Raw genomic sequence first — 14626 nt, forward strand, 5'->3', positions numbered from 1 at the left:
CCAGCCACCACATTGTGGTCTGCGTGTCACGTAACCCCTCCCATCTCTCCCAATTTCTGAACTCATTTTTATAAGGTTTGGCCGCTTTATTTTTTAGGCCTTTTGGTATGTCGGTTCTGGCACAAGACAACCGACTTACATACTATTTCTATGTTACAGCTTTTGTGCCCCGACCACAAATATATATCATATAGATATCATGCATGTTCATGTTACATCAAACTTTTTAAAGAAACATACAGTGTTCAGTGCATAGAAATTCAGGTTAAAAGAACCATAAACACATTTCTTTATGCATAGTTTGTCTTAAACACATTGCCTGATTGGTTATTTGCAGAGATGGATTGCTGATAATAGAATTACATATTATCTGGATTTTTTTTTGTTTGTACTATGTATTCTATAAAAAAAAAAAGAGTAAAAATGCTAAAATGCAAACATATTCATTTTATTTTAATTTTGACTGTGCAGGAGTGTGGTCAAAGCCACGTCATGTTATAATCAATACAACAGCGCTGGAACTATATTGGAGCGAACCTGAGAAGCCCAACGGGATGGTTTTGCAGTACAGACTGAAATGCAATGGGGAAATAATTGCCAATCGAAGTGGGGAATATTTGAGTTTCACTGACGTTGGCCTGCAGCCCAACAGCAGGTAATGTTTAACACTAATCTATATTAAGCTTCCAAGCAATGATTAACAATGATATTTTATCTGGGCATGCTACAAAACACGACTTTTACTTCCTCTTTTAAAAAGGGAAAAATCATTATTACTTAATCATTAAAAAGCATTGACAATAACTCTTCCAGGCGCTTTGTCATTGCACATATTGAAGAGGTTTGTATTGACTTGGGTACTTTTACAGCAGTTCCGAAATAAAGCAGATCAGATCACCCATAAAAAATAAGGGAAGCTTTGTTTTTATTACCAGCGTGAAAAGTGAAAATGTTATTCCCAGCTTTGATTTAATTTGTATTTTTTTATTTCACTGATATTGTGGTTTTATTTCTGAGATGTTTTTACTTTATTCTCTAGATAATGAGCAGCATAATTTAAATGTGGACCAGATGTAATTAAAGTTTTATTTAATGTGTCTATATTGTGGTTTTATTAATAAAGATATATTCTGTATTTTCTGCAAAACTTTGCATACTGTTGTCTTATGATTTGCAATTAAATGTGGGATTCCACTAAGGCAGTGATGGCGAACCTTTTTGAGCCCAGGTGCCTAAACTGCAATACATGCCAACTTTTTTTTCCTTAAAGTGCCAACACGGCAATTAAACCTCAATACTGAGGTTTAAGTTTAGAAAAAACAACTCGTACTGTTGTCCGAACTAATTAACAACTTTTGTTTTAAAAGAACACAACAACAGAGAGTTCAATGATACAAATTTTAAATAATGATATAAATAGATAAAATTAAGCTTATATTTATTAGTATCTCCAACAAATGCAATACATACACACACAGACTGCTGAATACATACACAGTCTGCTGAATACACACACACAAGACTGCTGAATACAGAGACTGATGAATACACACACAAACACAGTCTCCTGAATACACATACAGACAGAATGCTGAATACACACACACAGACTGCTGAGTACACACACAGACTGCTGAGTACACACACATAGACTGCTGAATACATACACACACAGTCCGCTGAATACACACACACAGACTGCTGAATACACACAGGTGCTATGTGTGTGTGTATGAGGGGTGCTGTGGCTGTGTGTGTATGAGGAGTGCTGTGTGTGTGTGTGTGTGTGTTTGTGTGTGAGGGGTGCTGTGTGTGTGTGTGTGTGTGTGATGGGTGCTGTGTGTGTGTATGAGGGGTGCTGTGTGTGTGTGAGGGGTGCTGTGGCTGTGTGTGTGTATGAGGGGTGCTGTGTGTGTGTGAGGGGTGCTGTGTGCGTGTGTGTGAGGGGTGCTGTGTGTGTGAGGGGTGCTGTGTCTGTGTATGAGAGGTGCTGTGTGTGTGTGTGTGTATGAGGGGTGCTGTGTGTGTGTGTGTGAGGGGTGCTGTGTGTGTATGTGTGTGTGTGAGGGGTGCTGTGTGTGTGTATGAGAGGTGCAGTGTGTGTGTGTATGAGGGGTGGTGTGTGTGTATGAGGGGTAGGGGTGCTGGGCAGGGTTAAGGGTGCTGTGCTGTGGGGTGTAGGGGTGCTGTGTGTGGGGGGGTAGGGCTGCTGTGCGTGTGGGGGTAGGGGTGGGGAGGGATGCTGGGTGTAGGGGAGGGGAGGGAAGCTGGGTGTGGGGGAGGGATGCTGGGTGTGGGGAGGGGAGGGATGCTGGGGAGGGGTGCTGTGTGGGGGGTAGGGCTGCTGTGTGGGGGGTAGGGGTACTGTGTGTGGGGGGTTAGGGGTACTCTGTGTGTGGGGTAGGGTTACTGTGTGGGGGGTATGCGTACTGTGAGTGGGAGGTAGGGGTACTCTGTGTCGGGGGTAGGGGTACTGTGTGTGGGGGTAGGTGTGCTGTATAGGGGGGTAGAGGTGCTGTGTGTGGGGGTAGGAGTACTGTGTGGGGGGGGGTAGGGGTACTGTGTGTTGGGGGGATGGGGTGCTGTGGGGGGATAGGGGTAAAGGTGTTTAAAAAAGAGTATGCTGAATCAGTATCCCCCCCTCCCTCCTTCTTACCTTTAATGAACACAGCCATCCCTGGTGGTCTGGTGGTGGCAAGTACTGCTTCCGTGTCGGGAGGCAGGGGGAGGGATCTGTGAAGCAGCTCCCCTGTCCTCCCGCGCGATGCTGTGTGGAATGTTGCCATGGTAACGCGCGGCAACGCTCCACACAGATTGCTCGCAGGAAGACAAGGGAGCTGCTTCACAGATTCCTCCCCCTGCCTCACGACATGGAAGCAGAGTAGGCGCCTGCTGTTTTGGGCAGGCAGGTGCCTACTCTGCATTGATGGCAAACCTATGGCTGCGTGCCCACAGAAAGGGCTCGGCGTGCCACCTGTAGCACGCGTGCCATAGGTTCGCCATCACTGCACTAAGGTGTTTAAAGGTTTTGGGATTATGTCAGCATATTATTGGACCCTAACTCATGATATGTAGGTAACAATGTAGCTAAAAGGACATAAAGCATGACACAAATGTTAAGAAGCATTGCACATCCTCAAAATGTCCCACCGGCAACACAAAAACAGGATCTTGGTTGGTCCTTCCCGAAGTGATGTGCTCTACAGATAAGTGGATAACATTTATCTATAATGACATTACAAAATAGCAAATCAAAATTTAATACCATATCAGCTGACAACAAAAAGTTAAAAAAGATATTACACAATTCTTGCTATTTTATTAAATATCTCTGAGGATTTAAAAAGTAAGAGGACCTGCTAATAGACAAACATAACAAGCATAGACACAATAAAGTACGGAGGTTGGAAGGGAAAATCCACCACTAAATTGGAGAAGGCTTTGTGGACATTTATTTGATTGTAAAGTATTTTAATTTACTGTTTTTGTTATATTTTAATAAATGTGTAATAAATTGACCCAATTGGATTTTTAGTCCTACCGGCGATCCACTTCATCTATCTCCAGCAAAGAAAGGATACCCCCCTATAGTGGTTTAACAGCTTTTATACCCAGAGCCAGGTTTCTCTTATTGGCTCTGACCAAGGTGAGCAGTTTTTTGTTTGTTTATCACTTGGTTTTTAAAATACTACACAATATTATTTTCTGTGTTTTATTTTGAGTTTTATAAGAAGAACCAAGAAGAGGAAAGGTGTCACCTTAGTACACCAACGCGCTTGTGATTTGAGCCAGTCCTCCCATATGTCTCTTTCCTTGTGAGTTTGTCTATTTATATTTTTTTATCACCAGTTATTCTCGTTCATATTACACTATTAGATTTTTTTTACTCCTTTTTACCCCTTTGTCTAATACGAGATTATTTAAGAATTAGGGGTAAGTGTATTTGATATTAGCGCTCCACTAAGGATATTGGTTGTGGATTTTTCCTTCCAACCGTCTTACTTTATTGTGTTTATGTTTGGGTGGATTAGAGAGATTTCCACAACAGTGTGGTAGCTGCTTCAAGATTGACATTTCCTCAAATAATGTTTATAAGCGCCTATTTTACACACAGAGTATTCCTTTTTTAACAAGCCTAGAGGCCCAATGAGGACTCCAGAGGCACATAATACCGTGGGACAAACTTGATCTTGGATTACAGATAATCAAATGAATAAAAAATAGTAAGAGCAGCTGGGTCATTACCAAAAAAAGATACTAAAATCACTGTAACGGCACCCCCAGGCATAAAAGGGGTTAAACGCCGTTTAGAAGATCTTCCCTTCCAGAGACACAGGCACAGCTACTGTAGACACCAATACAGCGAACCGGGAAAGCATATGAATGCCGTAAACAGCTGAACTGGAACCATACAAATGCTGTAAACAGCCGAATAGGAAAAACCATATGAATAGGTTTACACTCCTAGCAGTCAAACTGGAACAGCATACAATAAATCCCGCCAAGAACAGGACAAGGCTCCGTTTTGAGGGTCAAGCAGAACTGACAGAGCTGTGGGTTTATTGTTCTTATATACACATTAGTACCACCCACAGGGTTTTGGAAAGCAACCAATAAACACGTACAATACACTCAGACACTCCCACACAAAATCCTTCCCTCTGCCTGTGATACAATTACCTTACACAATGGGTAATGTAATTATCACAAGCAGAGAAATACAGTTTTTCCACATTATTCATAACTTTAAAAGTATGCATCATATTCACAGTACATTTTCAGAATCAGCATACTCCAAATACAAACATACGTCAAAATCATACAAATTGGTCCAGTGGTTCAAAAGATAGATCGTAGTCCTTTGTGATCAAATGAAGCATGGCTTTTCTGCCCAAAACCAGTTCCACAGAGTCTTCTATCCTGGAGATAATTGGGAAGTAATCCAATTATCTTCAAGGACAGAGGCAAAACTCTGTTGAACACATGGCAGCAAAAGACAATAAAATACATAAAAATATATAACTGTGCAGCCATTGCATAAACCAGGTACATTCAACATATCCCCAGATAGCTCAGATCTGAGCGCACATTATTACTGAATGGCGCTCAGATCTCATACATACACTTCAATTGCCACGGAGCTAAAGTCTTTCCCATAGTCTTTCATTATACGAATGGGCTCCATGGCATAACTATCTGGGGTATCACCGCTCAAACAGGGCAAGCACCGAATGACCCGGCTTTCGTGTCTTTGTAGGGGAAAATCAAGCGTTTCCACATGGGGCCATAGTCTAAAGGCAGCAGGCGGGCAACCAGGCTCCTCCAATACACAGTGGCGAGATTGGTCTCGTCACAATCACCAAGGGAACCTATTATGATAAGTGAGGCCGAACTATGTAACAATACCCCACTTAGAATGATGTGGGTGTATATGGTATCAGTGTTCTCTCATTCATCACCAGAAGATAGCAGGATGCATGTGAGGAAGCAATACACTAAATAGTACAACATCTGAATTAACATAACTGGAAACTCTTTCAATATACACCGTTAGGCTGCATATAAGCAAAATTATTGACATCATATTAGAGCATAAAGTTGGCACATCATTGGATATAAGACATCCCATCTCTATGGAAAACTGTAATGACAGGCAACAGTGTTTTGGTTTTTTTCTTCACTTTTACCCTAGCTTTGATTACTTTTTTTTTTTTGTATGTCAATAAAATTAACAAGTAACTTTTTAGAAAGATCAAGGAAGTAGAAACTCAACCTAACTTGCCTGCAGCTGCAATTGTTTTGTGTGAAACTGCAGCAACCAAGCCAGTTAGGTTGAGCAGCAGTTGGTCAGGCAGCGGTAAACTCTGACCAAACATGGCTGCTCTGCCAGATACAACAATCCCATTTTCTCAAAAAGTCAATATGCATCTTTTAAATATATATCATTAAGCATCATGAAATGCCATAAAACATTTTAAAATGAGAAGTGAAAATGTGATGTAATTTGTTCTTTAAGAGGGTAAATTACCGACATTGCTTTAAATTAAACATAACAAATAGAGGTATTACCACTCTGTGTCTTCTTTTTTCTTTTTTCTATTTCAAGTTTGAATAGATTGAATACTTGTTTGTGTTATATGTGATTTGTTTAGGTATTATTACCAGTTGGAAGCAAGTACTGAGGCTGGAAGTACCAATAGTGACTTCTATATTATAGAAACTCCAGCTGCAGCTCCAGAGGATATCCCTGCTCCGTACAATATCACAACGCTTGGGCCCCACACCATATATGTGGCCTGGGATGTTCCTGGTAAAGTATATATATTTTTGGGGAATTCACAGAATGTTGATTTCAGAGGTTAATAAGAATAATCCAAAAATGTTAGCTCCCATTTCTCTACATCTGTTAGACAGCCTAGTGTTACCACGCTGTCCAATAACAAAATCGGCTGGCCAGTGGTGACAATGTCCACCTCCCATTGCTGTAGTTTTGCTTCCTTCCAATGCCCGTAGGTGGGGACACAAGGGGGTCATTCTAGGATCAGTTACACCTCCTCTTGTTAATTTATTGGCCCAATCCCAATGGACTATTTTGGCCCAGTTGCTAGATTTGTATCACATGGTTAAAGCAGATCTTTTACTTTTCAGCATTTCACAAAGATACATTCTTTATGAAATACTGATCAGGAATGTGTTTGAAATTCACTGAAATTCCAACAAAACCCAAAGATATCATAAGACATAGTGGTGACTATTTTTCCTTATGGTTAAGCATGAGGTTGACAAAAGGCAGAGCTTCACTGTCAACTTTTATCCAACACCATCAGTCATCACAAATGGGGGATTCAGGCATGCACGAGAGTACAACACTGACTTCACTGCTAACAACTGAAGTGCCAGGAGGTGTAGTGGACAGCAGTGCAAAGAAGGCAATCACCATGAGGGAAAGTCTGAGATAAGTAAAACTCACCTATCCTGCAGCCCTCAGCCACCACATCGGATCAGTCAGTGTTAGGGGTCTTTGCAAAATATAAAAAGACTGCCAAAATTAACATATCCAGATTAATCTTGTGGGTTTCTTAAAGGGACACTATAGGCACCCACACCACTTCAGCACATTGAAGTGACATAGGTGTATATTCCCAGGTCCCTTAACCCCGGAAAGGTAATTATTGCAGTTTTTAATTAACTGCAATAATTATCTTTATGGGTTAACTCCACCTCCAGTGGCGGTCTATGATATAGCCACTAGGGGAACTTCCGGGTTGTTAGGTGACTTGAATTCGCCTGATGCTGGACGTCTTCATGCTATGCATGAGGACTTCCAGCGTCATCCAAAACCCCATAGGAAAGCTGTTCTACTGCGCATTAGGTTCCCCTGCCAAGGGACATTGGCGCTGGAAAAAGGTGAGTGACAGAACTGGGTTTTAACCCCTTCTGCCCTGGGGGGAGGCAGCGGAGGGTCACCATAGGGAACTATCGTGTCAGGAAAACAGCTTTGCTACCTGTGTCAGAGGATGCATTATACGGTCATTTAAAATCCAGGCTCATTCTGAATAGCACTTAACAGAACAAGATGGTATTTCGCCATTCAGTCTGGACTTTTCGGACTTTCATGAATAACCCCATATTTTTGGGTGGGGAGAGGAGATGAATGAGGTTAAATAACAGGTATGTCTACGTTTGAAATTAAACCAACATTTGAATAAAAATTATTTCTTTGTAACATTAATCTATTCTGCACAAAAAAAATAATGTGCTTGAAATATCCTTGCAAAATACTAATACTTCGTTTCAAACATTGCAAATTAACAGATGCAATAGAAACTGCTTAAATTATTTAGATTTTCAGTAAAAGTAAACATTTATAAAGCGTATGCCGGTCTTAAGCTCATTCCCCGCATAAGAGGGAATTCAGATGGTGAAAAAATATCAACTATTTATTTGTAAGGATTATAATGAATTTTGGATTACATTGTAAGTTCATAAATGTTAAATAGCCTATCAGTGTCCAGTTGTTGTAAATTATGAAAAGCTGCTGTGCCGGGAATATTAAAGGACTAAAACCCTTGTTCTTTAGTGAACAGGAAAATATGTTTTGGCAGCTTGTCATTATTCTCGTGCTAACTTCGACACCAAATAACAAGTCTGACACTTGCACTTAGGAGAAATTGCTTCACTTTTTCTTTTTTGGAATCCTTTTGTAGATTCCTTTTATAGATAGACAGAGAGAGAACTATAGATAGATAGAGTGATATATAGAGCTACATACATAGATAGATTTATTTGCATCAGGCCCCGCTCCCCTGCTTCCTTACCTCGTACTCCCTCGCCGCATCTCCCTGTCTCTTCCCAGATGCGTGACACCTGTGCGAACCACCGTGTGTTGGAAGCGGTTCTCTTTCTCCGTAGTGGTGCTGGTGCCACATCCCATTCCTGGGAGAGGGCCCCCTTTACCTTGGCGTGGAGAATGGGCGTAGATTCAGGGAGCACTAACCTTCTCATTCTCAGGAGCACGCTCACTAGAGTGGTGTTCTCTTGAAGGGAGAGGGAGCAGACTGTGGCAGGGAGTGTGTGTGTGTGTGTTGGAGGCGGGAGTGTTTTTGGTAGGACATACCTCTCCTCCTCTATTTAACAGCACTCCTCCTATCTCTCATTGCTTAGTTAAACTGTGCTCCTGTTAGTGTACATACCTTCAGTTTCTATTTTTTTTATCTCTGGTATTTGACCCTTGCCTGCCTTCCCATTTAAAGGGACACTATATGCATCAAAACAACTTTAGTTTAAAGAAGCCTTTTTTTATGTATAGAACATGCCCATGCAGTCTCACTGCTGAAGTATCTGCCATTTAGGAGTTAAATTACTTTTGTTTCTGTTTATGCAGCCCTAGCCACAAATCCCCTGGCTGTGACTGACACAGCATGAATGAAAAAATGGTTCCATTTTTAATCAGATGTTACTTACTTTAAAGGTTTTTATCTCCTGCTCTGTAAATTGGATTTAATTGCCTACAGGAGGCTCCTATAAGGTCTAGCAAGTTATTAAGAGCGGCATAAACAAAGGGATTTTATTTTATTTTTTTTTTAATTCTTTATTTTGGTGCAATAGATTTAACAAACAGTCCCGTGGTGCTACGACAGCAGACACAGGCGGGATGGTGTAATCAAACAAGGTTATGACGGTATACAATTGCACATTTTGTTATGAGACAGGTTATAAAAGTATGGATGTACGATACGAGTAAAAGAGTTATATCAGTAATCATGAAACATTTGCTATGATGAGTAAAACACAGTTTATATAATTTGCCATTAAAATAATAACTTAATCGGGGACATAAGCTAAACATGAGGGTTTGCTGGCTCCACCTAGGGTCCAATGCACATTTTCAATCAGAATGATCCAAGAGATTCCTGCATAATGATCGTCAGGTCTAGTGAATATGAACCTGCAGAAGTAATGGAGGAGGGACATGTAGGCCAGCTATGCTCCCCTGATTGTTGTCCACCATGGTTAAAGGCCTGAACCTTACCTAACACATTACCAGCAAGATCCTGAGCTGGTTTACTGCAATGCAGCTCTATAGGGCGTATTATCTGGGTGCTTGGTTAACCCAGTCGCCACCTCCCAGATAGCAAGTCTGAGGTAAGTGTTCAGTAAGCCTATTGTGTCTCGTGGGTAATATATCAAATTAAACAGAAAATAACTCTGGGTAACCTAACATAGAGTAAAAACAATATTATAAAACGGTCACCACGGGGCCCCCTTGCGCTCTCCCGGGCAGTCTTGTAGGACCGACCCATTAGCTTGTGAGCTCCCTGTGTGGGTTTTCATCTGATGCGTTGTGGGGTGCTGATTGTGTTTGGGATACTACCACACGTGTAGACGTCGCAAGTGGTGTAAGTTGGCTCTTAAAATGGGGTCTGTTTGTGCCTGCGGTGGTGCTGCTGAAGCCTATGGTTTTGTTAGTGTCGGCCGCCATGTGACCCCCCTGTTGCGGCTTTCCAACCTGCCTTACCCGCGTGGCAGTATGTGAGAATAATACTGGGTGTCTCCGCGACCCCGGTGACCTGCGGTCTGCAGCTGAATCTTAGGATGCGATTAACTAAAGGTTAGACATAGAAGAGAAAAAAAAAAGTAAAAAATAAAATAAAATAAAATAAAATATTTACAAGACAATATGGCATATATACTATTGAGCAAAGATTGTGAGTAGAGTAATGCCTTTTGGGCACACAGTTCTGGTGGTGAGTTCATACGGTAGTCCCGGTGTACCTATCTTGGGTGGTGGCTTAGCCGGGGCACAGTTAAAGCAGGGGTTCCTATGGGGGATCCAGCCGCCCCATGAGCTGTGTGTCTTCGGTGGGCTTGGTTCCGCGTTTCCCTCTCGTGGTAGGGTTCATGGCCGTCCGGGCCTCTGCCGTTTGCTGCTCTGAGGGGGTCGGCCCCAGTATATTAAGTTTCTCTAGAAACCCTGTGTGGTCCTCGGAGGGCGACAGTGTGTGTATTGCTTCTCCTCTCTGCACCACCAATGTCCCCGACAACCCCCACCGGTACTTGATACCTTGGTCTCGTAAAATCCTGGTGATGTGAGCAAACTTGCGCCGTTCAAGGAGCACTGCGAAGGGTAAGTCGTCAAAAATCAATAACTTGGCGTTTGCAATTACTATATTTGATAGTTGTCTGGATCGTGCCATAACAGCCGTTTTTATTGAGGTGTCTCTTGTGACAACGATAATGTCCCGAGGTGCATCTGCGGGTGCTGTAGGCGCTTTCCGGACCCTGAAGGCCGATACCAGTGGTGGCCGCTCGCCGCCTACCTGGACTCCAAGTGCTTGCAGGACTTCATGGGCAAAGTTGAGCAGGGCTTCCTGGCCTACTGACTCTGGGGCACCGCGGATCCTGAAGTTCTTTCTTCGGTGCCTTGCTTCTAGAGAGGTCACTGCTCTCGATAGGTGTTGCACCTGTTGGGTGAGGGCTTTGACCCGGGAGTCGGAGTCGTCCAGCCTCTTTCCCCTGTCCTCTTCTCCGGCTTCAATCACTCCCATGCGGCGGTTTAGGCCTCCTATCTCCTCTTGTACCCCAGCCAGGTCCGCCTTCCAGACCTCTCGCAAGTCCCGCAGGAGGTTTTTTATGTCCCCTTTGGTTGATGGGGACCTGTCGGAGTCCGAATCAGCCCGCTGGTATACACCGCTGTGTGTTCGAGGCGCTTGTGCTGTCTCGTCTTCCAGCGACAGCTAAGAGTCGCTAGAGCCGCGTGTCTCCGTAGGCGCCATATTTGGCCGGGCCTGCTGCGATGGCCTGTTGAAGGAGAGTCGGATGTCTGGGTGACTCTGTCCCTCCGCATGGGCCATAAACAAAGGGATTTAACTCCTAAATGGCAGAGAATTGAGCAATACGATTGCAGGGGCATGTTCTATACACCAAAACTGATTCATTAAGCTAAAGTTGTGTTAGTGTCCCTTTAAGAACATGTGCTGCCTGGCTTGAAGTTTGGCTTTCCTGACCAATATTACTTTTACCCATCTCTGTACTGCATCCTGGTATTGTCATATCCAGCACCTTGCTGCATTGATGAATTTTGCATTTTAGCTATCATATGCCCAGCCACATTTCCGCCCCATATTCTTTATCACAGTCACACTTATATACATCCATCACAGATAATGCATATGTGAGGCAGGTGAATTACTAGAATTTGAAGGCTATTTCTCCTTGTCTGCAGTCTACTACTGGGTTAAATACCCAGGAGACAGGGTCTCTTTATAGTAACCTTGCATTAACAAATATATGTACACAGGTACACTACATTAACCACTGGATGCCTGGTTCCTGTGTAATCCACTAAAGGGACATAATGACATAATGAGTCTGGCTGGGGGGAACGGGAGATGGTGCTATATAATGTGCAAAGAGGATGACACTTCTTAAAGAAGTGGTTATCCAACTTTAAAATAATAATAAAAATTATTTTTTTTAAATCTGTTTCTCTCTTCATAAAGCCATCCTAGATCCAGGCTCAGTTGGCCTAACGAATAATCCATCCCTGGTTATAATAAGTACACACAGTATCCTGCTGCACTCCCTATAAACCAGGTAGGTCCAATCCTATGTCCAAGCCCTCTGCCTCATCAAGGAAACGAGGCTTCCTATGCTGCAAGTGCCAGGTGGGTGACAATGCCAATCAGCAATAAATAATGTCCACATCCCTGTTTTATTAGAATACCAATTGGGAAAAGTGCAGAGAATCCAGAAACAAGGCAGAAGAAGATAAGGGACATTACTATTACTATAATGGCTTGTTATTCTCAGACTATTTTATGCTTGTTCTTTTGTAGGTGTATATAACAGCAGTATACCTCTAAAATTTAATGTTTTACTGAATGCTGGCAGTACAGATTCTGAAGTACATCCTGCTGGAGAAGAGAACTTTATCCTTGTAGAAAATCTGAATCCATATACTCAGTATAACATACGGATACAAGCCTGTCAGAATGGTAATATCACCAATGATTAAGATGTTCTTGTCTGTTATTCAATATGTGGAGTAGGTAAAGGGGCTGCTCTGAGTAAGCAAATATTTTAAAATATGGGAATGTGATCAGATGAGCTTCCTTTGTAAATCTACCAAAATAAATTTACCAAGGTATACAAATTAAATATTTAAAAAAAACAAGTCCTCTAAGGCAGTGCTCCTCAACCCTCTCCTCAAGGCACATCTAACAGTCCAGGATTTAGGGATTACCACGGTTTGTCTAAGGTGTTTAGAAAGAGAAAAAAAAGTTGGAATCTAATGCGTGTTTTTTTTTCGTTTTCGTTTTTTAAAGCACCTTAGACACACATGGGTAATCCCGAAATCCTGGACTGTTAAGTGTGCCTTGAGGAGAGGGTTGAGGAGCACTGCTTTAAAGAACTAAACATTATCTGATCAAACAATAAGTTCAGGTTCGCTGTTATACAACAAAAAACATTTTTCACCAGTTTGACACATAAATGCACTAGAAATGTCAAAGTTTAGTATAACCTCAAAAGGTTTAAAAAACAAAATGCAAACCATTGTTCATACTCAAGAACAGTAAATTTATTTTATAATTTATTAAATATTGCATAAAAACTAGAAGACTTCCAGAGCTAGATTGTGTGGCCAGATGAGACAAAGATTAAGCTTCACAAGAGTGACGGAAATAGGAAAGTGATGAGCAGGAAAATAACTAACTATATACAATCCAAACATCATTGTATATTTTATCTTGTAGCTTTGCTATGTGTGGCTCAAACTAATTAAATTAGCAGTGGAAACCAGTGACAAAGTGGGTGTTTTTTCATTGAAGTCTTAATTCATCATTATGAAATCTAAAATGTTTGTATTGTGTCTGTTTTAAACAAATATTATACATATATAACAATAATAATAATAAAATAAATATTACATGTGTGTATTATTAAATATGTTCCTTTATTTTTATACAGGAGGTTGTGGTGCTGGATTCCCAGTGTCTGTACTTACTGAGGAAGCAGCCCCTGAGGAATTCGACCCACCACTTGTGTCCGTAACTGGACCAAAATTAATTCAGGTTGCCTGGAAAATACCTAAGAAAGCAAACGGAGTCATAGTGAAATATGTTATACACAGGTATATTTGGAGATAATAAATACTATTTTACTGTAAAGTATTGCAATTTTACTAAATTTACTATATCCACTATAAATTCACTGTCACACACTATGGTGGCAATCATGTTTTGGGTCAAGACCTGTTTTAATTCAGAAGGTGACATGGATATTTTAAAGAGTAATGCTTGTACGGTATGAAAAAATGCAGACTATTTTACAAACTGTGCAATATACATAGAGCAGAAAATGGGTGTACAATTTTATGACATTATGTAAGGGTAGTATGAGCTATGAAGAAGTAGAATATTGTAATTAAATATATTCAAGAGTTGATAGTGGGAATGATGGCTGAATGTAGTTGACAGATTGCAGGGAATGTGGTGGGTGATACTTGCTAATCAAGTAATATAGTACACCATTTAATCAGTGTGCTCAACTATAAAGTTCTACATGGTGATATCCGACATCATACTAGAAACCAGTAAGAACATGAGAGATGGATGAGAACAATGACTATTTGTAAGATGGGAATTAATGAGTGACTGATCCAAGATTTTGGTTGCATCATCTGCTGGGAAAGGATAAGCAAAAGGTTTACTGTCAAGATTTAGGTGGTAGGGGTTGGGAATTGGATAGATTGAGAAACATGAAAGAGAGGGCAGAATCAAGAATTATCCAGACAGAGGAAGCTTCTGATAGAACAATGAAGAGAAAGAGCTACGGTGAGAACCAGGAGCTAGTGTCATGGAGATCATGTTTATGGTGGGTATGAGGACATAGCGTGGTCAACAGAATGAACAATGTTATTAACTATTGTAGAGAGTAACTACCATTGATAGAATATATTTATTTAATCACAAAGGTAGTTAACAGGGATAGAGCAGGTGATGTACTTATAGCTTGCTAATACTTTTTGGCCAGTGGACAAGTCTCCAAATAGGATGGACATTGCTTGGGAAACCCTGGGGAACAATCACATAGACCATGAAGGTTTACCATTTCAAGAACATGA

The 14626-nt window shown here is 41.4% G+C and overlaps 1 protein-coding gene across 1 annotated transcript in view; it reads left to right on the plus strand.

The window, feature by feature from the left end:
• USH2A (usherin) overlaps positions 1–14626 on the plus strand; it is an 800771-nt gene that overhangs the window by 641850 nt on the left and 144295 nt on the right. Inside the window, exons 57-60 of the mRNA XM_063441883.1 lie at positions 472–655; positions 6153–6310; positions 12339–12497; positions 13471–13633. Coding sequence (XP_063297953.1) covers positions 472–655; positions 6153–6310; positions 12339–12497; positions 13471–13633 — 664 coding nt within the window. The remainder of the gene's footprint in view (positions 1–471; positions 656–6152; positions 6311–12338; positions 12498–13470; positions 13634–14626) is intronic.

The sequence above is a fragment of the Pelobates fuscus genome, chromosome 2, assembly GCF_036172605.1.
Source record: "Pelobates fuscus isolate aPelFus1 chromosome 2, aPelFus1.pri, whole genome shotgun sequence".
Taxonomy (NCBI): domain Eukaryota; kingdom Metazoa; phylum Chordata; class Amphibia; order Anura; family Pelobatidae; genus Pelobates; species Pelobates fuscus.